The sequence below is a fragment of the Haplochromis burtoni genome, unplaced genomic scaffold (assembly GCF_018398535.1).
Source record: "Haplochromis burtoni strain Fernald_Lab_line unplaced genomic scaffold, NCSU_Asbu1 Contig_217, whole genome shotgun sequence".
Lineage (NCBI taxonomy): Eukaryota > Metazoa > Chordata > Actinopteri > Cichliformes > Cichlidae > Haplochromis > Haplochromis burtoni.
Genome location: NW_024582578.1, coordinates 437,996 through 463,854, shown reverse-complemented (window position 1 = coordinate 463,854; position 25,859 = coordinate 437,996). Strand labels below are relative to the sequence as shown.

Below are 25,859 nucleotides of genomic sequence, written 5' to 3'. Positions count from 1 at the left end.
ACACACATTTAGCGACTTCTAGCAACTTTTAGGACAGCCAATAGCGATTTTCCTTACTGAGGAGTTGGCAACACTGCCTCAGACCTCTGTAGCAGGTGGCTTCGGCCCTGCTGATGCCAGTAGGTCTTCTGGATAATAAACAGGGTCGGAGTGAGACCTCCACCCTATCGGTGGTTCTTATTTGGTGTCCGGAAACAAGGTCGGAGTGAGACCTCCTGTTCCCGGTTGTCTGACAGCTGCTCGGTGTGTAACGGAAGACATTTTGAGCTTTCGGTGGTCCCGGGGCCGTTATCGGAGTGTCAGCCTGAAGTCGGGGCTGATGTGCTGGACTCTGCGACGTGAAAAAGTCGAGCTTTAACGGAACATCGCTGCAGTTTGTGTAGCCAAGCTAGCTTAGCTCACAGCCGCACAGCTAGCACACTCCTAGATGCTAGTTAGCTAGCGACACCTAGCTGGCCTCCTCCTCCTCCTGCACCTCCTCCTCGACAACCGGTCCCTTCTCGCAGACATAATGGCTTTAAAACGAATTTCTAAGGTAACACACCGCCCTCTGTTTCACGTTTATTTAACATCGTGTGTGGCGTTTGTGTGCTAGGAGCTAGCAGTTAGCCTGCCCTCTGCACTGCAGCTGCAGCATTTCGCATTAAACCAGGTGAAATGCAGCTCCGTGCAGCCGCACAGTGAGTCGTGTTTTATGTGCTGGAATCAGCCGCACTCGGGGGCAGGTTTGAGCCGAGAATCAGCGTCAGTGCGGGTCTTTCGGGGTTCAGACCTAACGATGGTCCAGGCCTGAAGCTGCTCTGCTCTTTGGTTCCTTTTAAAATAAACTTGGTTTCTTCTCCGTGATTCCTGCTCGGTTCCGCTGAGCTCATTAGCTGTCAGAGTTTATTACGTTATTACAATTACTAACCCTTCTTTTTTAGTCTCTCCGTCACATTTACATATACACATTTTTATTCCTTTGCATTTCTCCGGCAGCTGTGATTACAGTTGATGGTTTTCACCCACAGACACGAAGAGTTTGTAAATGTGTGTTTGTGTTCACATTAAAGTGCATCTCTGCAGGTCTGTCCGTCAGGGCCGAGGGACCCTGCTGTGTTTGGACAGGTGAGAGCAGCTGACGCTAACCTCCAGGTTGCTGCTTTCAGTCCAGATGCTGACAGATGTCTTTCTACCCCTCATCCTGAATACCTTCATCTCCACAAAGTGCTCACAGTGTGACGGTGTTGCCAATTTCCAATGTTGGTAAATAGATGTTAGTGAGCAGGATTTACAAAGGGGTTATAGATAAAAGAAAGAAATTATCTGCAAGAATCTTAACAACTGTGTTATTTTACCTACATTATAACCAGTCCATGATTTTTGGTCAATTATAACATCTTTATAGATCTATTTTTATACTTGTTGCCAGATCTCTTTTTAAAAAAATATATTTTTAATGTAAATGAGACCTTTGAAGTCGATAAATGATATATAAAAGTCACTTATTGTGGCTTCTACCTTGTGACAGGAATGTTGTTTGTAGCTCAAGAAATATTGACGTCATTCACGAGGAATGCATTTTACATGTTTCACATTTTATAGGTCAACAAGTCGTTTACAGCAGTTTAAATACAGACAATCACGTTTTGGCACAACGGCACAAGCTGAGCTGTAGATGGACAGATGTTGGTGTTTCCATACAGAAGAGTGAATCAGTGAGACCGCAAAACGAGGAAAGCTCACTTTTTTGAGATGACTTCTATGCACGGACAGAAATCAGTTCTCTCTGTCCGAGAGTCAGTCTTTGGAGTTCAGGGCTCTTCATGTTTTAATTCTTTTTTTGCTGTTTTCCTTCCTCCTCTCTATATATTTTGTTTCATTTTGTTCTATAAAACAATAACATAAACAGATTTTCGTTTGCTAGGAAATCTGAAATGTTAGGCGCTGAAAACAGGAAGCAAAGAAATCGCAGGATTTTTCCCAGAAAGTCGTCTTTCCAGCTGTCGCAGTGGCTCTCTCTGTATAATCTGGTTATTGTACAGAGGAATAACTGAGCTCCACTGAAATGGTGGTAAAGGCCAACATGATTGTGCACTCATGTCTTCAACATGGCTGCTGAAACGACACCAAAGCCTGGCGCCCTCAATGGCGAGCGTAAACTACAAACGCAGAGGTGGACGCTGACCAACCAAGATGTCGCGTCTTCACCCTTCAGCTTATCAGGAAATCCATACAAACATCTCTACAGGGGAAAACAGTGCTCATTAGACATAATGGCTGTTTTTACTGAGCGTGCTCAGTGAGGGTCTGCTGTTAGGTTAAATGTGTTTAACATAGCCAGGCTTAGATCAGTGACAACAGGAATCCCAGCGGCGCTGACTGCTGTACTCGGTTAAATCAGGCTCTCTGCTTCATACTCTTGTTGTGCTTATGGGCAATTTTAAAGATAATTTTATTTTTTAAAAGCACCTTATCCAGCAATATTTAGCTTAATTTATTTTATTTACTCTTTATTTTCACTGATGTAAATTTAGTGTATCTGTAGGCTATTTAAAATTTAGAAAAATACAATTTTAAATAAATAATAATTTTTTAAAACTTGTTTGTTTTAATGTCGACAGCATTTCAGATATTTTTATTTATTTTAATTTTGCCATTTTTAAATTTAAATCCAGCATAAAATTTATTCAAAGTATTTTTAGTGTTACTGGTGCACTGTTTATTTATTTCATTCAAAATAATTGTTCTTAACTTTAGTTAAGTATAAGTAGAATAACTGGAAATGTTAATAAATAAAAATGGGGGCAGTGAGGAGTTTTTAAGGAAGCGTTTTTGTGCTCGCCTCCTAAACTCGGCCGAACCTGAAAGACGAGCCGTGTGCGCCTCGCCTGTATGTCACATACCAACACACACACACACACGGCAGTTTGGCTTCAGGCTGGAAACACAAACCACCCGTCCTATGACAGCCGTGTGTTTTCTCGGCTCTTCTGTCAACGGTAAAAATAGACTCTGTTGCTTACACATCAATAAAAGCCTGAGTGTGTCCGAGTGTTTTAATGCAGCCTTCACACAGGAGACCAACCCTCAGGCTTTTCAAAGTAAATGCCTCTTATTTATTTCCTTCAGAATAAAGCTGTGGTCAGGCTCAGTTACTTATTTGCTAGAAGAATAAAAAGTCGTTTTAAAGCAGCTCAACAGCCACTTGCATTAGAAACATCAGAAATGATCGCAGATCTCAGCAAGGAAACGCCCGGCGGGTTTCTGAACTCTCGAACAGACGCAGTAACATTTAGAGTTTGATTCACCGCCGGCCAAGTTTAGCCCGTAACCTGACAACTTCACCGCGGCTATTTCAAGTCCTGACTGCTGGATTCAGACATCTTTAAAGGCCTGGTCTCCACACAGGACACACGAAGAGGCCGCTTAACTGTAAAAACACCATTGGAGGTAAACTTCGCACCAAAACTCAAGGAACTCAAAGAAAACGAGACCTTACACTTCTTCCTCATTAAAATTAAAATGCAATTAATCAGTCAGCTGAGCGTGCTCGGTGAACAGTTGGCAACATGTCGGCGACGGCTCTGAGCAGGACGTCAACAAGTCTCTGCAAGTAAAACATTTTAAAAAAATGTAGTTTATTTTTTTCTTACACTGAGTGGCAGCAGCAGCCTCCTCCCAACCAAACTGGCTGCGGGGAGGTTTTTGGTGTACAGACTGGTAAACGGCGTTAACCACTGCAAGCCACTCGCCATCTGGTCGTTAGAAACCCATGGGTCTGCTGATGGGTTTTTATTACCATATTATCTTTTTTCATCACATTTCCAGTACAGCTGTGAACTCGGATGTGACCAACATCAGTAAATGTCCTCGTTGCTGATGTCAGTCAGCAGGGCTTTAACGTCTGTCGTTCCTCTGCAGGAGCTAACCGACCTGTCCAGAGATCCTCCGGCTCAGTGCTCCGCCGGTCCTGTCGGCGAAGACAGTAAGACCACTTTTCAGTTTTCTTTACGCAAAAGTTCACAGAGAGGAACGAGTGTGCTGCACTAACCCTCGTCTCCTCTTTTTTACAGTGTTTCATTGGCAAGCTACTATTATGGGACCTGTAAGTATCAAACAGCTGCTCCGCCTCAGAGTTTGGAGCTAAAAACTGCAGTTAGTTTGTCAAAACAAGCACAAACTGAAAACCTAGCTGAGCGTGATTCTGTGGGAAACGCTGCAGTCGTGTTTTTTGTAAAACCTGAATCCACAGAACTGCTGCAGGTGTAACGGCGCCGGAGTTCGAGCCGATTCAGGGGCCGTTTCACTGATGTTTACACAAACTGTTGGCAGTGACGTGGTGTGAGCATGTGAGTGTTTAACCTCTCTCTGTTTTTAACTGCAGCCTGACAGTCCCTATCAGGGCGGCGTATTTTTCCTGACTATTCATTTCCCTACAGATTATCCCTTCAAACCACCCAAGGTAAATTTTTTATTAAACCTTTGAAGCCTTTTAACTTCCTTAAAATTAAAAAAAAAAAAAAAATGAATACATGTCTGAGATTTTGAAGTGATGCTAAATCGTTTCGGTTCCTCTCCCCGCTCAGGTCGCCTTTACAACGAGAATTTATCACCCAAATATAAACAGTAATGGCAGCATCTGTTTGGATATATTGAGATCACAGTGGTCTCCAGCATTAACTATCTCTAAAGGTAAGAAACATTCATATAAACGGCCGAATGTTTCTGTGTCTGTAACCCTGAAATTGAGTTTTTAAATCTGCTCCCCTTTGGTGAGAATAATGAAAAGATGTGTGAAATATGTTTTTTTTAGCTTTAATTTTCTTGTAGTTTATTAATAAAGATTCTATAATTAGGCATCTCATTTATAGATAGCGACTCTAACACTCCCGTCAGAGGGAGACAAATGGTTAAAAACTTTTGTCCTGCAGTGATTCTTTACTGTTAGTACAGGTTTTGACCAGTAGGTGGAGCTGTTTGGTTGTAGTTTCACCTTGTAACAGGTAATAATGATATTTACATCAAACAGGTTTGTTCACAGAGCAGAAAAAGTTTGAACCTGAAGCTGAAATCTGATTTTCAAAGCATTTTCATCCTTATTTATTTACGTATTTTGGTTTTATTATTATTATTATTTTTTTAAATTATTAACTTGCCTATTTTTTTACCTTATGCGCAATATTACTTTTAATTATTATGCTATTATATTTCCATTTACTCATATTTATGTATGTTAAATATTCCTGTTACTTTACTTTATTTTTCTGTTAATATTATAATTTTTCCATTTATTTTTTAAGAGTTACAGTTTTTTATTTTCAACTGATTTAAATAATTTTCCTGTTTATTTTTTAAATGTACTATCTTACTTTTGCTTTGCTCCTGTACATACATTTCCCTGAACATATGCATTTTCTTTTCTTTCTTTTCTTCTTTGTTTTCTTGCTGTCGTTGCAGGTGTGTCTGTATGGAGGCCCACAGCTGTCAAAACTAAAACAATGAAAATTTAAAAAAGTAAAAAAAAAAAAAAAAAAAGAAGAAGTAAATAGTAAATAATGAAGCAAATGAAATCAGTATAATAAATACATCACATTTTCATAATAATTGTTGCCTATAATGTGATGTGTTTGCTTGTTTGTTGGCAGTTTTTGTCCCCCATACAGACTCATAATCACTCAGTCATGTGTGAAAAGCAGGAGCACGCTGCAGACCTCAGAGCTGCTCTGACTCTCTCTTTTCCCTCTCTGCAGTCCTTTTGTCCATTTGTTCTCTGTTATGTGACCCGAATCCCGACGACCCGCTAGTGCCAGAGATCGCCCGCATCTACAAAACAGACCCTGTGAGGTGAGTCCACACCTGTTAACCTGCAGGTAATCGGCTGCTCAAAGGACGAGGAGAGCGGCTTCGAGCAGCGGGTGAAGGTTTATAACCGAGTGTCCTGCTGCTTGGTCTCAGGTATAACAGACTAGCCAGGGAGTGGACAGAGAAGTATGCCATGCTGTGAGGGTAAGAGTGAAGCTCACCTGAGCTGCCTGCTGATTCTGTGTCTCAGACGCACGTTGAAGCAAATAAAGCATGACTGCAGAGTTTTCTCACTGCATGGAGCGCAGGTAGGGACGACCTGGCGGACGTCACAGGGAGAGAAAATAACGCAAACCTAAAGACGTGAGATATAATAAAACTCACACATGTACAGGTGTTATGAAGGGGGAAATTATCTACAGAGACCAAACAGTTTGTGTATCGGGCTGTAAACATGTTTATTTCTGTGGGGACTGACTCACTGCTGGAGCCTCTGGTGGGCGTTAGAGGAACTGCAGGTGTTGCTGCTTGAGGAGCGTCCTGTGTTTAACAGTTGGGGTAAACTGCACGTGTGGCGAGTGGGAGTAAAGCGGTGACAATGATGTTTTGTTTCCTGTGAATGGCTGCAGGTGGATTTTGGTCTGCGTTTCTCAGGCATGGCATCGTCCTGCAGCCTCTCCCGCCTCCTCACCTTTTCTCTCCCTCCCTGCAGGTACAACAAGACGGCTCAGGACTGGACTCAGAAATACGCCATGTGATCTGCCTCCTGCTGTTTTCTCATGTGGCCACGCCCCCCTCTCATCCACCTGTAACAGCAATTTGTTCACCTTTCCTTCCCGTCCCATCCTTTGATTTTTATCGCTTGTCTGTTTGGGTTTTTTCTGCTTTCCGGGTGAAGGGCTGAGACTCTGAGCCGTCAACGTGCCAACTGAGAAACCAGGAAGCAGAGCGGACTCACTGCTCCTGCAGATGAGACCGCTTTTTTAAAAAAAAGAAGAAGAAGGCTTTTTGGTTTCTTTTGTTTTTAGACCGTTAGAGCCGTTAGTTCATCCATCATCCAACACTGTTGTCCTCTTTTTGCACTGGAACACAAACCGAGCTCCCCGCGGCTGATCGATCAACTAATAGCTCCGTGATGGTTTTTCTCAATAAAGCTGAACAAATTGCAGCTCCTGTTGTCCTGTTTTCATTCCAGGGAATCACATCCTGCTCTGAGACTCCTCCTGATGAATAAAAAAGTCTGTTTCTGCTTCGCTCACAGGTGGAAGAATGGAAACAGACTCTTTTTATTCGTCACAAACACAAGCGGACTCTGAGAGCAGGAGCCGCTACCCTGACACCATCAGCCACGCTCAGAGGTCACATGAACGCCGTTATCAGCGAAATTAATCCTCCTGCTCAGGGAGGTTAAAATCGTTTCACACTGAGAGAACAGATCACAAGTGGTTTGGACTTTCTGTCAGTATAAGTCACACATTAAATCCCATTTATTAAGAAATACAGAGCAATTTCAACATAATGTCACAGTTTTTTTACACAATGAAGAAATGCTGCTTAAATTAAATAAGTGTAAAATGACAAAAAAGGTTCTGGAGGCTCATTAGCCAGACTCCCCAGGAATTACAAAACAACTAAAGAATAAAAAAACAGGAGCTATTATGTAATTACTTCACAAAATAGAGTGAAAACATCTCACATGTTAAAAACTCCAATGTAACGTCTTTCTTACTGAGCAGAGCTGCTCAATTCTAGCCAAAAAATCTCAAACTGATCATTTTGGTGATGATCAGTCAAGGTGATCATGATCACTGTGGATTTATGAAGCTTCAGATTTACTCGGGATTCCTTCGGACTTTGTGATTAAACACAAAAGAGTGATGTAGAGTCATAACGAACAAAAACAGCACAGTGATTTGATCTTTTTCTTGTTTTCAGAGTAGCTGGAACACAAAATTGTAAAGGAAACACAGAAATATAATTGCACATCTGAAATGTTTCAGAAAGAAAATTTTAAGAATTTAACTCAAGCTGAAGGACGTTCAGACGTTTTTTTCGTATCGCAGCTCAGCTTTCAGCGTTTCTTTTCAACATGTCATGTTTTTAACCACCAGGGGGCGGTGTTTAAATGTTTACCCCAGGTCTACCGCATCACCCTGGACTCACTGCGCCGTCTTGTGGTACAAAGTGTTTTAACTCTAGTTTGTATCTCTTCATCACAGATCAAAGATGTTTGGGACGTAAAGCCTTTGTGGTTATTTCTTCTCGTTTCGCTGATATCTTCAGTGATTTTAGGAGGTTTTACCAGTTTTATAAACACCTCCATAAGTTCAATACAAGTTGTTTTTGTTCCTGTCCTTTATCTCTCCGGATGGATGCTGAGACTCATCGTCCTGCTGCAGGATGAATCTGGGATATATTCAGTATAACTGGAGGTACTGGACCTAACCATTGTCTGGTCACGCTGGGTTAGCTGATGTTAAACTTTGCATGATTATAGTTCAAAATAATCCTTTATTTCAAACTGAGCCTGTGATATACTGAGTGTTTAGCAGTCTCCAACACACACAGTTGTCATTATCAGAAACTCGTACCATGTTTTCTTTTCAACACAACATCTCAGCTTCTCTGGATAACTCCACAGCTGAGCAGGTGAGTGGAAATAAATCACAATTTGAATATTTATTTTAAAAAAACAATCAGATTTTATTTAAAAAAAAGGTTAAAAGCTCATGTTTGACTGTACAGTGCAGGGCAGGAACATAAATATCATCTGCTGGATTACAGAAACAGGAACAGCAGCTACCCACAGCTCTGGACTACCTTTCCCACAATGCCTTACATTTCGTTTCTCTGAGTTTCCCCTCAGCACTCGTGCCACAGAATAAAATCACGAAATAAAAACCAGGTTCAGTTCATGATGACGTCACGAGAGGAAAACATATCGTCATTGAAATTTTAGAGAGTAAATAATACTTTAAAAAAAGCGCCAGGAGGAGAGTTTCAGATGTCGGGGGGTTGTCTGAATAAAACACGCGTGATAATCTGTCCGTGAAGAGTCTGCTCATGCTGCCCAAAGCGACCACTTTATTAGGAACACCTGTGCGAGTAAAATGTAGCTGTAAACCAACAGGAAAAATAAGATTAAGATCCTCACATCGTACAATGGCTGTGGCAGGTGGATTAAAGTTATCAACCCATGAGAGGCCAGTTTCATCACCATTGTGGTAAACCTCTCTTTAATCTGAGGTGTCATCACAGCGCGTTTCTGCCCTCTGATTAACACCAGACGAGTAACAGATTACAGAACATCTGATCCTTTACAATCGTTTCAGTTTCGTAGCACCTTTTCTCTGCAGGCGGCTGCAGAAAGAACAAACTGTGCGAAGCGTTCAGCGGTTGAAGTGAACAGAAAACCCCCCAAATCCACAACTTTACCATCGAATCCACAGAAAACAGAGCGCGCCTCAGGAGGAGACGTCAGCTTACCAAGGCGGGGGGGATTTTTGGTATGTTTTTCCTTTATTGGCTCCTCGGGAACAGAAGCTGCTCCCCATCTTTGCTGGAGTGTCGTGGCCAAAAAAAACAAACAAAAAAAAAAAGTAAAAGTTGAGTTTGACTGTTTTCACGCGCTACAATCAAGTTTTCTTTTGACCCTTTTTTTTCTACAAACTGGTTTAAAAAGCTCAGAGAAACTTTCAGCCCTGAACCCATCACGAGGACGAGCGTCGCACTCGGTCCAGAGCGAGTCGAGGGACGACGGGTGGATGGATGGACTCAGCTGGAGGTGGACCGATCAGATCATTACGCCGTGGAAAGCTCCACCCCACTGTCGCAGACCCCGCTGTCGATTCGAGTGTCCACTTTCAGTTCCTGAACCCGAGCGCACAGAAGCTCGCCTGCGAACACAAACGCAGCTCAGTGACTCGTGGTCATGTGACTTGGCAGTCGGTGTTTCGTGCACGTTATGTGCGCATGCTCACCACTCATTGCGCTGGTGGCCGGCGCTTCCTCGCTCTCGTGCAGCGCCTCCTCCAGGACGCTCAGCGCTCTGCACTCACCGACTGACCTCAGAGCAGCCAGCAGCTCCCTGATCGTTCCACCGGAAACCTGCAGGAGAGACGGGAAGCAGTTTATCCACAAAATCCTCGAGGGGGCGTTTCCCAGGTTTCTGAGAACATTCAGATGCTGGAGTGTGTGTCGGAGTGTGTGAGATCGTGTGTTGTGTGTGTGCGTTACCTCGTAGCTGTCCAGCAGGGTTTTAGCGGGGGAGGGGCTCAGCCTGAAGGCCGTGTTGAGGATCCCGAGACCCAGACTGTGAGCCAGATTCTCCCAGCATCCTTCACTCTCCAGAGTGCCACACAGCGCCTGCTTCACCTCTGTGTCCAGGCTCGCCAGGTCGCCTACACAACCAAACATGTCATCAGCAAACCGATGCGCCGATGTCATGATTTTGTATTTCGTGGTTATGAAACAATGAACCACGTCTAACACGGTGGTCAATCACAGGGTAATAAAGTGTCCACGTGTGGGGAGGAGCTCACCTTGCGGAGGGACGAAGGTCGTTTGAGGTGTTTTTGGTTTGTATTCTTTGCCGTTCAGAAGATCCCAAACCTGCAAACACACACCTGCGGGTTCATTAATCTGCTTCGTGTCGTGAGGTCCACCAGAGGCTCAGAAGCTACGTGTACCTGAGGGGTTGCAGCCATGTTGAAGGGAGTTGTCCCTGGGATGTAACCTTCATCTTCTTCCTCCTCCTCGCTCTCCTTTTCACAGCTCTCCTCCTCATCCTCCTCCCTGAAGAACAGTGGCTCAAAGTTCTCCTTCTGTGGGTCTGCACCTGAAAAGACCCAAATACGAACTTATTAAACACGAGATCAGGACGTCTCACAGGCTTCCTCCTCTTCAGAAAGGAAGCCGTAAGAAACGATGGGGCCTCAGGTGGATGCTAGTAAATGAGCTCCTGGTGAACAAAAGAACTCTGAGCTTTAATAAAAATCTACCTGCAGCCATGAGGAGAGCCGTGAGCTTGACAGAGCCTCGACCCGCAGCGATGTGGAGGGGGGTGGAGCCATTAAAAGTGCAGCAGTCCACCTTGGCGTTTCCCTGATGGCAGAAACACACAAACAGCACTTCATGCAAAGGCGACTCAAAGGTGAAGTTACATCACACAAAGATTCCTCAGCACTGAGACGCCCACCACTGGTCGTCATACACTCCATCGGTCATCTGATCCTTCATCAGTTAAAGTCAAATCAAGGAGAGAGAGAACATCAGCATCTTCTTCTTAATAACATTAAAAAACTTATTTAGGACTGTTTGACCACCTGATCAGTTCAGGTGTTAAAGGCATGTCCAACTGAGACACTCTGGAGAGACTGTATCTCCTGGCTGACTTAGGAAGGCCTCGCTGTCTACTCTGAGGAGTTGGAGACGAGGCTACAAAGGGTTTGCTTACACTCCCCAGTCAGCTGGACCCACGTAAGCCTATGAAGCTAAACGGACAGCTTTAGATATCAGAAAAATATGTAATAACTTTAGCTTTAGTGGACTGTCCAATCAACAGTTACCACTCCTAATCATTGCTGTTAGGGGAGGTTGTGGTTCCTGGCTGAAGAACTCCAGATTTCTTTGTCAGTATCTTTTAAAGACACATTTGGATCTCGTTTGTATTTTATCTTTTTTTTAATTGTGTGTTTATTGTGTAGGTTAAGTTATACTGAGAGTTTTGAGCGCTCGTGCATGCTGACGATGCTCAGTGCTCTATCTTCCAGAACATTTCATGTAATTTATGTGTAACTACCGAACCATCCCATATTTTAGACTGACTGTATGTCATAATTTATGTTGCACTCGAGTCCTGCATGTCTCTGCGATCAGTGATTTGTAATTGATCGGAATTTATGGGTTTCTTTCTACCGCCTGTGTGACTTTTTTATTGTGTTATTCTGAAGCACCGTCACACTGCTGAACTAATAAACTTCATAATTATAATAGAATTTTAAATCTTTACAGATGAAATTTTGATGCTTTTGTATGCTGACGACATTAAACGTTTAGTTTCACCTGTGCATCACCTGTATGAAAATTCTTTCTCACAGTTGTGCATCTATATGAATGTGTAACCACTTTATTAACGAGATAATGATTTGCTGCAGCTCTGATGCTGAGCCAGCAAAGCCTCAGCAGAGGTCTCTGCTCTGATTGGTTGTTAGCTCCCAGTCTGCCCAATAACCCAGGCGTACCTCCAGCAGCAGGCAGCCCGCCAGCGATACGTTGTCAGTCTCTGTGGCGAGATGGAGGGCCGTTCGGCCACAGCTGCGTTCCTGGACCTCTGCGTTGGCCCCGCCCTCCAGCAGCTCCCTGAGAGAAAACAGCTGGTTGGCCAGAACCGCCAGGTGGATCGCACACAGACCTGCAAACATGTTTACCGGTAGGTTTTCAAATGAGATGACAGTAACGATAACGTCTGACACAGCATTGCATAAAACGACACCCCCGCACTGTCTCTTTGACAAAAACAGGAATCTTACAAAAACAGTCGCTGTTACCTCGACTTTCTGATTTTACAGATTCAAGTAGTCGTGCTAAAACACCAAAGTTATTTAACTCGCAGATCGATGACACCGACCTTCATCAAACAACACGAACTCCACAAAGACAAAACCCTGCTGGAGCCGCACATTTGGTGACGTTTATGATTAATGGACTCGACTGTGAAGCTATTCAGGATATTTCCATTCAGTAACTCTGGGAAGTTTTCAAGGATAATAGGAAGTGTACAGTTGATCAGGCTCTCTGTGACGTGCCCGTGTCTTTGTCTGTTAAACCTGAAAACTCACCAAGACTCATTTCACCTATGATACAAGAAAAAATGTGTGTTTTTCTGTGTGTGTGTGTGTGTGTGTGTGTGTGTGTGTGTGTGTGTGTGTGTGTGTGTGTGTACCTGCTGTGTTGGTTTGGTCCAGCAGCTCTCTCAGCTCTCTGTGTTGCAGTAAAAACTGGATCATTCCTTCTCCCTCATGCTGAGCTGCCAGGTGCAGCACTGTGTTGCCGTGACGATCCGTCAGTGTCGGGTCGGCGCCAGCCAGCAGCAGCGCTTCCACTGCCTCCTTCTGCTGCGTGATAACGGCCAGGTGCAAAGGAGTCTGGGGAACAGAGGGAGGGTGCTTTAGCTCCGTGACCTGAAGCTTTCAGCTCTGTAAAGCTGGAGACGACGAGCTCCATACCTGGTACAGGCGGTTCCTCATGTTGAGCACCTCCTCTCCAGGCAGGGCAGACACCACCTGCGTCAGACTCTTCAGCGCCTCCTGCTGGTTGTGGAGAACAGCCAAATGGAGCCCGCTGAGAAGAGAAAAAGGAGGCGTCACTACACGGCCGAATAAAACCTTTTAATGTGCGCACATCTGATCATCACGATGCGTTTACTGACGTGTCTCCGTTTACATCCTGCGCGGCCATCAGGGAGCGCTGTGGAGCCAGCAGGTACGCAGAGTCAGCCGTAACCGAGTACTGAAAGATGGCCTCCAGCAGTCTGCTGATCACCTGATCCAGCTGCTCCTTGGCGTCGAACTCTGAAGGAGAAAGAAAGACTTGATCGGATGTGTGGAACGCCTGAACGCTTCGTAAAAACTGAATTTATCCTGAGCTTTCTGATGCCGTCAGTGTGATCTGAGCATCTTTGAGTGGACCCGGGAGCGCCACGCAGGAAATAATCCCCGGTGTCACCAGAAAGCAGCAGCGTCAGGTCTAACACCGAGGCGGGAAAAACAAACTCTTCCACCAAATTTAGAATAACTTACCTCTCTCTGCTTCAGGCTCCACACTGACCCCTCCCTCCTCGCTCCTCTCGCTGACCTCCACGGGTTCGGGCCGGGCTGGAGCTCGCAGCACGGCTCCTGATGGCGAGTCGTCGTCCGGGTCGTTGTCGTCACCGTCGCTGTCTGCGGCGCCGCTCTGAGAGGCTTTAAACAAACGGCGTTTGTTGTGTTTTCTCAGATGATTTTCAAGTTTTTCCACATAAATTTACAGATTTATAATCTCAGAGATGGAATTTTCTCATAAATGGAGATTTTATAATCTGGTTTATAACTAGATTGTCTTAGATGTCACCTAAATTTCACATAATATCAATAATAATATTAATGACTTCCAAAACTTTTCTTGGCTTTTATCCGAGATTACTGAGTCATGATTTTTTTCTTCCTCCTAACTAGGTTAAAGGTTAAAAGGTCACGCTCCTAAATCTGTTACTTTATTTGTATTATAGATTATTTCAACCTCTCCCAGCTCCTAAGTTACTTTGAATGGCTCTACAACTTCATCGTAGCTCCTCACCGTGTTTGATCCCTCCTCCACCTCCTCCCAGACCCGCTGAGTACCCTGTGGAGAAACCTCCTCCTCCTCCACCTCCTCCTCCATAGTTGTAGGTAGTGAAGCCCTGGTATCCTGGGTATCCTGAGGGAAATCCACCCAAACACAGAGATTAATGATGACATCACATAACGTCACCCTCGGGTATGTGTTAAACCGCAGAGCAGACCAGAACACAGACTCTACCTGTGGATCCAGGGCCTCCTCCAGCAGCCGGACCTCCTCCTCCTCCTCTGTATAGACCTCCTCCTCCATGACCACTGAAGTCCTGGAAGTTGGGTAAAGTCTTCTGCCTCTTCCTCTGCACCTCCTCTTTGTCTAAAAACACACACGTGTTCATGCCATGCTAACCTCTGTGGCATCCCACATTTAAAATCTTTAATAAATCAATCATGATGATCAAACAGCAGGGGGCAGTGTTGGGACACAGATGCTAAAAACATTAATATAAATATTGAAATTTTCCGCTGCTATTTATTAATGTTTCCAGCTGATTTGCTTGTAATCGTTCCAGTGGGTTTTTTTTAATAATTTGGAGTTTTATTAATTTTCTTTTTGTTGAAAGTGAAAGTAAAATCAGGCTGTGGGGGAAGAAGAAGAGATAAAGGCCTGAGAGGAGTATTAGGAACCTGCAGGTAACGCATTACCTGAGTTGATTCATTTCTGGCCAACTCCAGAGGAAGACCGGGGTCATGTGACCTACCTAAGATCTGGGGGTGGTAGGTGAAGGGTTTAGGCTCGCTGGTCTCGTTGTCGGACTTCCTCTTCAGCTGGACGAACACAGACGTCGGTTTCTGCAGGTTCTGGTCTCGATACTTCGGCGTCTTAAATACAATGGCGAACTGTCGGCGCAGTAACGGGCATGGTTAATGACACTCCCAACACCTGCAGGTCAAAGTAGCAGCTCCGAATGCAGGAATGCTCACCTGTCTGTGGACGTCTGTGGGGGAGAAGTCTCCCAGAGCCTCCCAGGTGAGACCCGAGTCATCCTCCTCATAGAACCGAACCTGGATGTCATCTGCAAATGCAAACATCAGGTCACCATGGTTTCATAGTTCGCTTTCAGGCCTTGGGAGCATCTCTAGCTCAGATGCACTGCATAAAGATCAACCTTTGTTCACGTGGCTTAAAATCAGCTCTCAGATCTTGATCGTGCTAATCCAGAGGCCTGTGATAACCTCAGGGGTAATCCTGGTTTTCACCTTTTGTGCAGTGTACGTCATGGAGAATCATCAACATAACGAGATCCGGACCAGGCTACTGATAATTAATAACATTGCCCCGCTGCTGGAGGCCAGACCACCGTGATCTCAGAGCACATCGGTTCTCTCAGAGAAACCTTGGAAGCGGAGCAGGCGGCAGCCCGAATCCAACTCTTCCTCCTGTGGGATTTGTACGTTGGAGGGGAATTCCCTGAAGCAGGACTTCCTCCAACAGCACTGACACAGCTCCAACCAGGAAAAACTGCTCAGATTCACCTCACTTACACTCAACTGCACGGAAACGTCATCAAATAAAGTTAAAAAGAAAAAAATCACTACTTGAGAGACTTTTTAGCAGCCCTTAAAATAACCTGCATGCATGTTTGCTCCGAGGTGCTTTAAAAACCAGAACCAGCCTTCCAAACAGCCCTGCTCATTTCCAGCTGTTTACTGGAGCAGCTCTGCATGCCGTGTTTTAGCTCCTCCCCCTTTGTGCTTCTTCTGACCTCATTATTTTAAATTGCGTCCATGTTTAATATGAGCGTCCCGCACCCGAACTTATATATGTCAAACAGAAAACAGGAAAAGCTCTGCTCGGAAAGCTCACCTTTCTGGACTTTGTCGCAGAGCAGGTAGACCTCCTCTCCTCCGGTCACGCAGCCGGCGGTCCGATCCATCCTCACGATCTTCAGGTTGGAGGCGTTCGGAGCCTCTGAGGGCGAAAAGAGAAACAGCTGCTGTCAGAGATCTACCTACCCGAGGCTTCCTCAAGAGCTACGCATCTTCAAAGGGGAGGGTTTTTTTTTTTTTTGCACCATCACTCTAAGGTAAAGTAACCACACTTTTACATCACTCAAAGGTTTGTGTTCGAGATCAGGGCCAGAAAAGACACCATGAGGGGGTTTTAAGTGTAATTGTAACACAAAGTTACAGGGGCTGTGAACGGGTTCCTGTCTGTGCTGGACAGGCTGAGGTCTTCAAACCACAGCACACTGTAAGATCAAATAGAGGCACTGAGCACGTGTCCACAGATGCTAAAATAGATCACAGACGCGTCGCTTCTCCTAGACAAAGTCAACAGGAAGTTGTGAAGTTTGCAGTCACCGCCAGGACGGGTCCTGGTAGTTTAGGTACGTCCATGACTGTGGACAGGTTTGTGAGAGGAGAGGACAGCAGGATTCATACAGAACGCAGGAAGTGGAAACTGGATGAAAAGGAGCTGAGGTGGAGGTGGGTTTCAAAGCAGCTTGCAGATGCACAGCAAACGCTGGCACGCTGTAGCTGTAACAGGTGATCCACTCCTGCTCACTACTATTACACTGAAGCTGGCCTGAACCCTGAACCCTGAGGGTCTACTGCAACTGGTAAAGGAAAGTCTAGCAATTAAAAAAATGATAAGTCCCAAAACCAAAAGTAAAAGAGTGAAAACTGGCGAATCGAGAAGAGAAAAGTGTGTGAAATGTTTCCTGCCGGTAAAATGAAAGTGCAGAGCAGGGCTGAAACGATGAACTCGGAGTCGAGTTCAGTCCTCTGAGAGGAAGTGCAGCACAGAGAGCGAAGCAGCTTCAGCAGGAAGAGGGAAACGAAACCGAGCGGCCTGACGAGACGCAAGCGCCGATCTTCAGTCCAGAGCGATCCTCCGATTCCGACCAGTCGCTTTATTCAGCTGTTTCTCTACATTTAACATTTTCAAACCACAAATCCAACACATATAAATGACAAACTTCATAAACTTTCAACACTTCAGACCGAAACATGGGGCCTGGAGCTGAGGTTCAGTATGTAGGAACCAATGATCCATCGAATCTACGGTCCAACACAAAACTTCACACATGATCATCTCTCAGCGCAGACCAAGACTCAAAGCTTCACTTTAAAACCCGTTTTCATTTTTCTTAAAACTGATCGGAGCAAACTGAAGTAGGCGTCGAGTCCGTGCGCAGCTCGGTGTGCACATCTAACAGGTTTCTCTGTGGGCTTTAATTCAATTTGTCGGTGACACCTGCAGGTGTGTGCTCCGACCGGTTGAAGGGTTGTTCACTTTGACAAACACACGGTCAGGTTACAATGACAAGATTAGAGCTGATGAAAGGAAACGGGAAAGTTTTGAGGACAAGCTCCAAATAATGGATTCATTTTTTTTAGTTTTGGCTTTTATGGACAAGGACTCAACCAGGTGGTCTACACCTGTGCCCCAAAGAGCACTAATTTATGAGCAGCTTTATCATTTCAATAATCAACACAACCTTATTAGCATTAGCATTAGCAATAACTTAGCAGGTAAGTCTGATGTTTGTACAGCCGAGATGTGGAACAGCTGACCTGCAGGACTTGCAGAACTTGGAGCATTATGACCAAACCTCACTCTTTTTTTATTGCATGCCTGGTGAGGCTGCAGGCATTTATTAAAGTCAAAGGAAAGAATTCTGTGGGCAACCAACTGCATTACATCCAGCTTGTTTCAGGTCTGTCAGACTCGCAATAATCACCGGTCATTCAGTCGGACATTTCAGTAATGTGAAACAGATCCAACACTAAAGAGAAGTACAGGAAATGGCAGCAAACTGCCTCTGCAAACCTTAATAATCTTCATCTCCTCATCTTTAAGTACACGTGTAAAAAGTCCCGCCACACAAACCGTTTCTCTGTGAGTCGCTCTTCAATAAATCCCCGTTGTAGCATTACACAGACTGTCACTACCTCAGGGACAAAGTGCAGCAACCAGAATCTTATCTCGCACATCTGTAAAGTTTGCTCAGGTTTTAGTTCGAGCTGCAGGTGGAAAAAATGAGACTGAGAGCGACACCGCAAGCAAGCACAAAATGGGACTGAAGCGAAAACGAAACATCTTTCATGTGGTTCAAAGACTCAGGCGGTACCTTCAAAGCAGATCTCACGAGATTAAAACAGTCAAAGTTACACTTTCCTCCGAGCCCTAAACGCATCGTGGACGGACCTGCAAACCTTCCTGCTGGAGGGAGAAGATTAGAAATGCCTGGACTCACTGCTGTCGTAGATCGGCTCGGACACCACGGGCTCGAGCCGCCTGGAGAAGCCGCCGTCGCTGTCGGGGAGGAACGCCGTGAACATGAGCCGAACCACGCTGAGGTCCATCTCTTTGGCCTGAGAAGAGGCAGCATTTCTGATCACACTGAGGTGGTGCTCTGAAGACAGAGAGAGGAGGGCGAGAGTCAACGATGAAACAGATAAAACATCCCGAATTTAAACTTTGTTATGTGTCTCACTCACCTGTGATTTCTCGAGGGACTCTGACCTCCCCCTGAACACTGTCGATGTCGGGGTGGATGGAGACCCCGCAGTTGTATCCCAGCTTGAAGGCCTCGATCATCCGCTCCTCCAGAGTCTTTGCCACGTTCTTCTTCGTCACGTGGAGGATCCCCAGGTTCGGGAAGCTATGAGAAATAAACTGAGCGTCACATACGATCTTTTTTACGGGCTTCACTGCGTGTGTGTGAGAGAGATGCAGACCTGATGGTGGAGTCTTTGGACTGCAGGTCAGCAATGCAGATTCCTTTATCGCACTGTTTTCCCACCAGACTGTGAGCGTGCAGGTGAGGGACGGGGGTCAGCGCCGTCACCAGCTGGACCACCACCCGGGCCTGACCCTGGTAGTTACAGATCTGAAACACACGCACAGATAACCACCATAAATATCTGCAACTTTGCTCCAAGACTCACAGTGTTAAGACTAAACCAGGCTCACTATAACCTGCTGTGAGCATCAGTTTAATGTCTGTGAGGCAGAGCAGCAGACACCACTGATGGGACCCTGGATGATCTGATCTCCATAATCCACTGGAGAAAGCTTCAAAAAGTGCATTATGGGTAAACTTTCCAGGCTCATATCGGCACGTGGGATCAGCTGATGAACCTACAATTCAATCCCAGACTCGCCTTCCAGCTCTGATATTCTAATATTCTTATAAATCACATCTGAATGTGGCTCCTGGCTGTGAAATGGAGAAATAATGCCGATCAGATCAAGTTTAGGAGTTTTTCTGAATCCTGCAAAGTTCTGGATCACAGAGGGAACTTCATCTGTCATCTGTCGCTGATGCATGAAAATAATCTTTGCCATGTTTTGGTCTTCAAATCAGGAGACCAGCTTATCGCCAACACACTGAGTCTGAGCGGAAATGCGCTTCTGCTGAACCTTAAACAGTGACTGTGCTGAAGGACGCTCGGTGTGGATTGTTAGAGTCTGTCAAATGAGGGAGAGGTCAGACTGGATGGATGTGGTTTCAGAGAAGTCATTCGGAGATCCAGAGATGACTCACGGTGACAGATTCAGGGCACTTTGGATTTTTCTGCCCTCGGCGCTTCTCTGCTGCGGTTCAGAAAAAACTTTCTCCTGGTACGGATGACTCACGATACCAGCCAAACTTCAGCGGACGCAGTTTCACGCCGCCTCACCTCCTTTTTAACAGATCTCGCAAAGACGTGTTTTCATCCCCTGTCCGAACATCAGACAGAAACATGAAAGCGCGCTGATCTCTATCAGGTGATTACATTAAACAGATTCTGTAAAATAAAAACGAGTCTGAAGCTTATGAGTTTCAGCTGTGAAACACACAGGTGCTCATTAATGCCTCATTTATACCTATATTTATACCGAAGAGACGAGGTTAGAGAAATATAACTGAAGTTTTCCCTGAAGTAAAACCTGCATTTCTTCTAAAGTCCAATTCAGACTGCAAAAGTGAGTCAGTCCCAACTGTACCGGGGGGCACAGCCTTCCAATTATTTCACAGCTTTTCAAGGAAACCTGCAATAACCATATTTCCAGTGAAATTAAAAAAAAAACCCTGCACACTTTTAACGAGTGTGCATCCTTCTGTTCCAAAGAGCTGCAGCACCAAATTCAACAGCAACATAGTAACTTATAGAAACCTATAGACACGTGTGAAGGCATCGCACTGCCAGCTGGAGCTGATCGATACCTGAGAATACTGCCGAGTCATTAGAGGCGTGGCTGAAAGCTCGTTCAGTCTGAGCACAGCGCACACATCAGTGGAGATTTCGTACAGTGTGAAAGCAGCTAAACTTTGAATGAGCTACGAAACATTTTATCTCTGATAAAAAAAAACTTTATCTGTGATCAGGTCAGGAACCGCGGATCCTTTTCAAAGTCACATTTAAGACATTCAAGCCTGAATCCAGATAACTGTTCCCGTTCCGGAATTACAAACACTGAGAGTGCATTTCTTAATCTGCCAAACCAAAACCAAACAATCTGTAAGATTCCTTCAGAGGAAGTAAAACTTCAACTTGTAACTTTTTCTCTCGTTATGATTTCCTTCACTTTGTCGTTGAGGTTTCTCCACGCCCTAAATTAAAAGTTATCTCTCTATCTAATTGCACTCTGAGGTAAACTGAGTTTGCGGAAAGGAAATCTGTTCCCGTTTCTACCGTGCACACACGTGTGCATGTACAAATGATGTTGCTGCAGACATTTGCCTGCAGGAACGTTGCAGCAGTAAATAAACACTAGCCCACTTCCTCTTCCCGGTGCTGTGGGCCACTCGAAGCGCTCTGGCAGACAAACCCAGTTCCTAGAAACACAGCGAGCATTGCTGTCTGATGGTTTCCTGGTTCAAACACGCCCACACTAACTACCTGAGGTCTCTGACGTTCCCAGCACGGTGAAGCAGCCAAGTGGAGTTTGCAGAGAAGCGCTCAGTGATCAGCCTTCACTGCTCCCGATGAAGCTAAACTGCAGAGAGGAGGGCAGTATGTGCAATGCCAATTGCCATAATGAAACCTGAGCACTCATGTTTATCTAAGCACTGATTTTTACATTTAAACATCTAATGATGGACAATTTGCTCTCTCTTATTTTGAAAGGTCAGCTGATACAACCAGTTAGCCAGTTTCAGCTGCCTCCCAGGTTGTTGCAGGGCTGGGTCCAGTCCCCTTTGGAGGACCAAATATTAAACACAGGACCTACACTTCCTGGTGACCCCATATTGGACCACACTGAGACAAAGGGCTTGGTTATTTTACATATTAAATGTCATTGGGAGCGCTTGATTTCACTCATTGGAGCAGGCGTATTAGGAGGAGTTGGTTTGATTTAGTTTAACCTCTGTCTCTTGTGAAGGTCGAGATTTAAGCTTGTGAATGCCGAGGGAAGAGATAATTATTTATTATGTACTCACCTGAAACCTCATCTCCTCTAGTCGAGTCTTTTATAAATAGAAATTCCAAATAAATATAGGGGTGGAGCCATCACAAGTCTAAATGTTCTGCATCTCTGGCAGTAAAAGGCCCTCACTATGCGCCTCTTTACTGTGGATGGCACCATTTTTATTCATCATCCTGCTGCCGTAACAGAATTTTCCTCAGTATCTATCCATCTGGCTTCTGTCAATCAACGTAGCCACGCCCCAACTCACCCACTCAGTTCAATTTGATTTTATTTATACAGCGCCAAATCACAACAGTTGCCTCAAGGGGCTTTATGTTGTAAGGTAGACCCTACAATAATACATACAGAGAAAAACCCAACAATCATATGACCCCCTATGAGCAAGCACTTTGGCGGCAGTGGGAAGGAAAAACTCCCTTTTAACAGGAAGAATCCTCCGGCAGAACCAGGTTCAGGGAGGGGCGGGGCCATCTGCTGCGACTGGTTGGGATGAGAGAATCGTTATGAAGAGGGAACCTATCCACAGAGACCAAACCAAGCTGCTCTGTGGGGAATGTTCGAACACTTCCACACCAGCTTTAGCTTTCAGCTTTGGAGGTTTGTCCTCGATAAATATGAAAGACTCTCAGCCCTCATAAAGAAGCAGAAAAGTCAAGTGAGCAGACGTATAACGTCTGATAACCGATGAAAGTGAAGCTCGGGATTAATCTACATCACCACAAATATGAAATGTCATGAACCATCAGGCTGTGGAAAATTCAAAGTGGTGCCTCCGAGTACAAAATGACGACAGTAATTTAAATCCAACAACCGAATGTGTTTTTGTTTCTGTCTCTCTGTACCTGATGAGTTTCACCCGCTGAGGCAGCCTGTAGTCTGTGCAGCACCGCTGTGTGACCACGAGTGAACAACAAAGGGTTAAATATGTCAGTATTTCTGGGCCAGAGTGGGCGCGAACGCAGATATTACACCTCTGGATGCAGAGCTTTCATCTGCGAGCTGAAACTCGGCACCTTTCCTGTTTGTGACGCAACTCCACTTCCTTGTAATTACATGTGGGTGTCAAGGAGAGGAAATTCCCAACAGACATGAAACACAGCAGAGGTGTGTTTGTGTGTGTGTGGTTTGCAGAGAGCTCTCGGACAGGTCCGGGCCAGCAGAAGATTTTGCTGAAACTTCATCTGATGTCAGAAAACTAAAGCGCTCGGAGCACAGATCCGATCCGTGCAGGAGCTCCGAGTGTTTATTGGAGTCTCTAGGAATATTGTGAGGAAAAGCAGCTGTGGGATGAAGTCTGCGTGCAGCTACTGGGGATGTTTGTTTTACGCTAATGATGCCAAAGTTGGTTCAGACACTAAGTAAATCCAAACATTCACCAAGTTGTCCCGGTGTGTGCGCTGTGGCCGGGCTGAGGCAGCGAGAGGGAAAAAAGGGACTGTTCTGATCTGAATAAATAAACTTTCTGAATGAGTTTGCATTTTGCACTCACCGTTTCTACAAGTTTGATTCGCCTGAAATAAGGCCTGTGGTTAACACGCGCTCAGACATTTTCCTGTTTTCTTCTCCAACGTGAGCGCTCCACATTCATCACACACTGCAGGCCGCTAATATTTCTATCACAGTGTTTTTTATTCCGGTGGATTTCATGCATCGAGCATAAATAAAATGCATAAAACACTTTAATGTTGGTATTAAGGAATAAAACAGGCCGTTTCCTCACTTTTTGTTGCAGTTGTTTTTGATTAAACTTAACATCTGGCTTCATGAAGCTGCAGCTTCAAATCTGGTTTTATTCTTCAAAACTTTGTGGCATGGATGATCCTGTGCCAGGTAAAGCACCTGTCAGGCTCGATGATTGCCCCAGTGAGTCCATCAGTCGCTGCTTTCAGATCCTCTTGAATAAAACTTGATGTTCATGAAAGCAGGAATGACTCAGGGCACATTGATTTACCTCGTTCCACTATTAACACCATCATCAGTCACAAAAATAACTCGTGGCTTAAGCTGCTTGAGTAGATCTCTGGTAAGTCTGCTCGAGTTTAAAAAAAAACTTTAAAGTCTTAAAGGTGTATAATGTTCATCACTGCGAGAACCTTAAAGGGAAATTCCAATTTTATCCAGAAAACTTCCTCAGAAATCTTTAAGAAACTACAGGCACGAAAAGTCAGTAGTTTAGAAAAACAAAAACTCTTGTGGAAACTTCAGGGGAACTTCACGAGAACACATTAGAGCAGAGTACGTACACAGAGCATGACACCACGGGACGCAGGCAGTGAAGGTGACAGATGCCTTATCAATTTTAAAAAAACAGAGAGATGGAGCGGGTGAGTCGAGTGAGTCAGACTAGTCATCGTCCCACTGGTCCTGCCAGAGCTGGAGGGGTTTTCCCACTCTGCAGCCTCAACATGCAAACTCACCATCATCAACATCTCTCTAACACGACCCACAGATCAAACACGGCGAGTGGGAGGAACACTTCCTCATTTGTGTCAGTGACTTCATCTCATTCATGCCTATCGTACACCCAGCTGATGCATATGAGCCCATGTTGTCCTTACGTTACAGCGCTCGGTGTACCACTGGTCACCTTCTGTTCCTTTTAAATGCTTCTTCTCCACACGTAGCATAACGTGACGAACTGAGCATCAGCCAACGCTGAAGCAACAAAAGCTGCAGCTCCTCCAAAGATCCCTCGACTTTAAAACAAAGTCAAAAACCATCGGCTGCTGCGATGACGGCAGAAAAGGTGTTTTGACAACATCAAGTTTACGAGACTGCGTGAATCACTGCCGCACAGTAACCACGACTTAGGAAGAAGGAGAAGAAGAAGAAGAAGACCAAGAAAGACAAGAATAAGAAGACAATCTTGGGCTTTAGATCAAAAAGATTAAGAAAAAAAAAAAGAAGAAGAAGAAGAAGAAGAAGAAGAAGACGACAACCAGGAAGGAAAAGATCAAGCTTAAAAAAAAAACAATATGGCGGCAGTCAAAATGCCAGGCGTTAAACCAGCGTTTCCAAAACCAGGAGGTTCTGTCAGAGTTCTACGTCCATCTTTTGTATGTACTCAGTTAAAGGGCAGAGAGCAAAGCGTGACTGAAATAAACTTCTTTTAGCCCATTGTGTCCAAAAATGAATCATTTTTATTCAGATTCTACATCAAGAAAAAACGTGTCCTTCTCAGCTCGTACGCAACTGTTTTGACTACGTACAGAAAACAAATGAGCTCATATGATTTTTTTTATAACGAACACTTCCTGTTCTGACCTGTGTCTGAAAGTCTGGATCTCTTTAATCAGCTTTCATATAGTTTTAATGTCAGCGAGACAAAGACAGAAGCAGGAATCTGGGGATTTCCCATGTTTTCTGGTTTGGTCGGAACATGTGGGAGCTTCAGACTCCAAACTAAACATCAACAGAAACAACACGACAGGAAACTCGAGCTCGTGTGCTTGTGTCAGTCTCATACAGAGCGCGGGGTGGAAACAAGAGCGCCCCGGCTTCTAAAGCCAGCGACGGTCACCTCTGACCAAAACCACAGTGAAACAAAACCACCCTTCGGCAGACAATAGTAAACACCAGCCTCTCCCCTGCTCACGAGAAAAGACCGTGCAGCTTTGTAACGCCGCTGAAACGACGGCTTCACGCGACTCGTTTTGACCTGTTCAAGCAGACGCAGCGACGCATTGTTTAACAGCTGGTTCCTAAATCACAAGTAAGCAGGGGCAAACCCTGCACACTTCCTTTAAATGTGATTTATGCAACTTTTCTCTTCTCTTTTTTTTACATGCTTTAAATACTCAATGCATTATCGCCCACGTGTAGTAAACGAGTAAACGAGACCTTCACTGAGAACTCAATATCTAAATCACAGGATCCTTAAGACGACTCCCAAGAGAGGTTTGAGTCTATGATATTGTTACGACACATTCATAACACAACATTTTTGTGATTTTAAACTCGTTACAAGTTAATGCAACCCTTTAAGACACAGATGTCAGACTCGTTTCACATCGTGGGCCACATGCTGCCCACTTTGACCTTAAGTAGGGCAGACCCGTGAAACTCCCCTTCATGTCAGCATGAAAACGTCTAACCACACACTGAATCGTCATACAAGAAAAAACAAACACTATTCAGATTACATTAGACAGATTAAGTAGATACTTTAGTCATCCCCAGGAATCCACAAACATCCTAGGTATGCAGTAAATATTCATTAAAAATTGAAAAGTAAAAATACTGGACGTGTCCTCCCACGGTGGAGGTGCCGGTGCTTCCACTCACGTTTCCAGGCTAAAGCACGATATGATCGTCAAGAATATTCCCTTTGAGGC

General features: G+C 44.8%; 2 protein-coding genes across 3 annotated transcripts in view; one reads left to right on the top strand and one right to left on the bottom strand.

The window, feature by feature from the left end:
* Positions 1-140: 140 nt before the first annotated feature.
* Positions 141-6,952, top strand: LOC102305423 (ubiquitin-conjugating enzyme E2 2). Of its 2 annotated transcripts, XM_005937057.3 has the most exons (8): positions 141-535; positions 3,904-3,967; positions 4,056-4,087; positions 4,367-4,444; positions 4,569-4,674; positions 5,733-5,826; positions 5,938-5,988; positions 6,497-6,952. In XM_005937057.3, the coding sequence occupies exons 1-7, from the start codon at positions 512-514 to the stop codon at positions 5,984-5,986; spliced, it is 447 nt and encodes a 148-aa protein (XP_005937119.1). In that variant the 5' UTR covers positions 141-511; the 3' UTR covers positions 5,987-5,988; positions 6,497-6,952. The 2 variants fall into 2 exon arrangements, with proteins under 2 accessions (XP_005937119.1, XP_042082486.1); XM_042226552.1 differs by lacking the exon at positions 5,938-5,988 and having other exon boundaries at positions 157-535.
* A 1,510-nt stretch (positions 6,953-8,462) lies between these two features.
* Positions 8,463-25,859, bottom strand: part of nfkb1 (nuclear factor of kappa light polypeptide gene enhancer in B-cells 1) — a 29,034-nt gene continuing 11,637 nt past the window's right edge. Inside the window, exons 6-24 of the mRNA XM_014338335.2 lie at positions 18,846-18,997; positions 18,606-18,769; positions 18,362-18,520; positions 15,964-16,068; positions 15,081-15,172; positions 14,858-14,996; positions 14,341-14,472; positions 14,119-14,238; positions 13,584-13,745; positions 13,214-13,355; positions 13,011-13,125; positions 12,728-12,929; positions 12,027-12,196; positions 10,785-10,887; positions 10,473-10,621; positions 10,326-10,395; positions 10,021-10,184; positions 9,765-9,891; positions 8,463-9,680 (exon numbers count right to left, since the gene is read on the bottom strand). Coding sequence (XP_014193821.1) covers positions 9,586-9,680; positions 9,765-9,891; positions 10,021-10,184; positions 10,326-10,395; positions 10,473-10,621; positions 10,785-10,887; positions 12,027-12,196; positions 12,728-12,929; positions 13,011-13,125; positions 13,214-13,355; positions 13,584-13,745; positions 14,119-14,238; positions 14,341-14,472; positions 14,858-14,996; positions 15,081-15,172; positions 15,964-16,068; positions 18,362-18,520; positions 18,606-18,769; positions 18,846-18,997 — 2,562 coding nt within the window. The 3' untranslated portion in view covers positions 8,463-9,585. The remainder of the gene's footprint in view (positions 9,681-9,764; positions 9,892-10,020; positions 10,185-10,325; positions 10,396-10,472; positions 10,622-10,784; positions 10,888-12,026; positions 12,197-12,727; positions 12,930-13,010; positions 13,126-13,213; positions 13,356-13,583; positions 13,746-14,118; positions 14,239-14,340; positions 14,473-14,857; positions 14,997-15,080; positions 15,173-15,963; positions 16,069-18,361; positions 18,521-18,605; positions 18,770-18,845; positions 18,998-25,859) is intronic.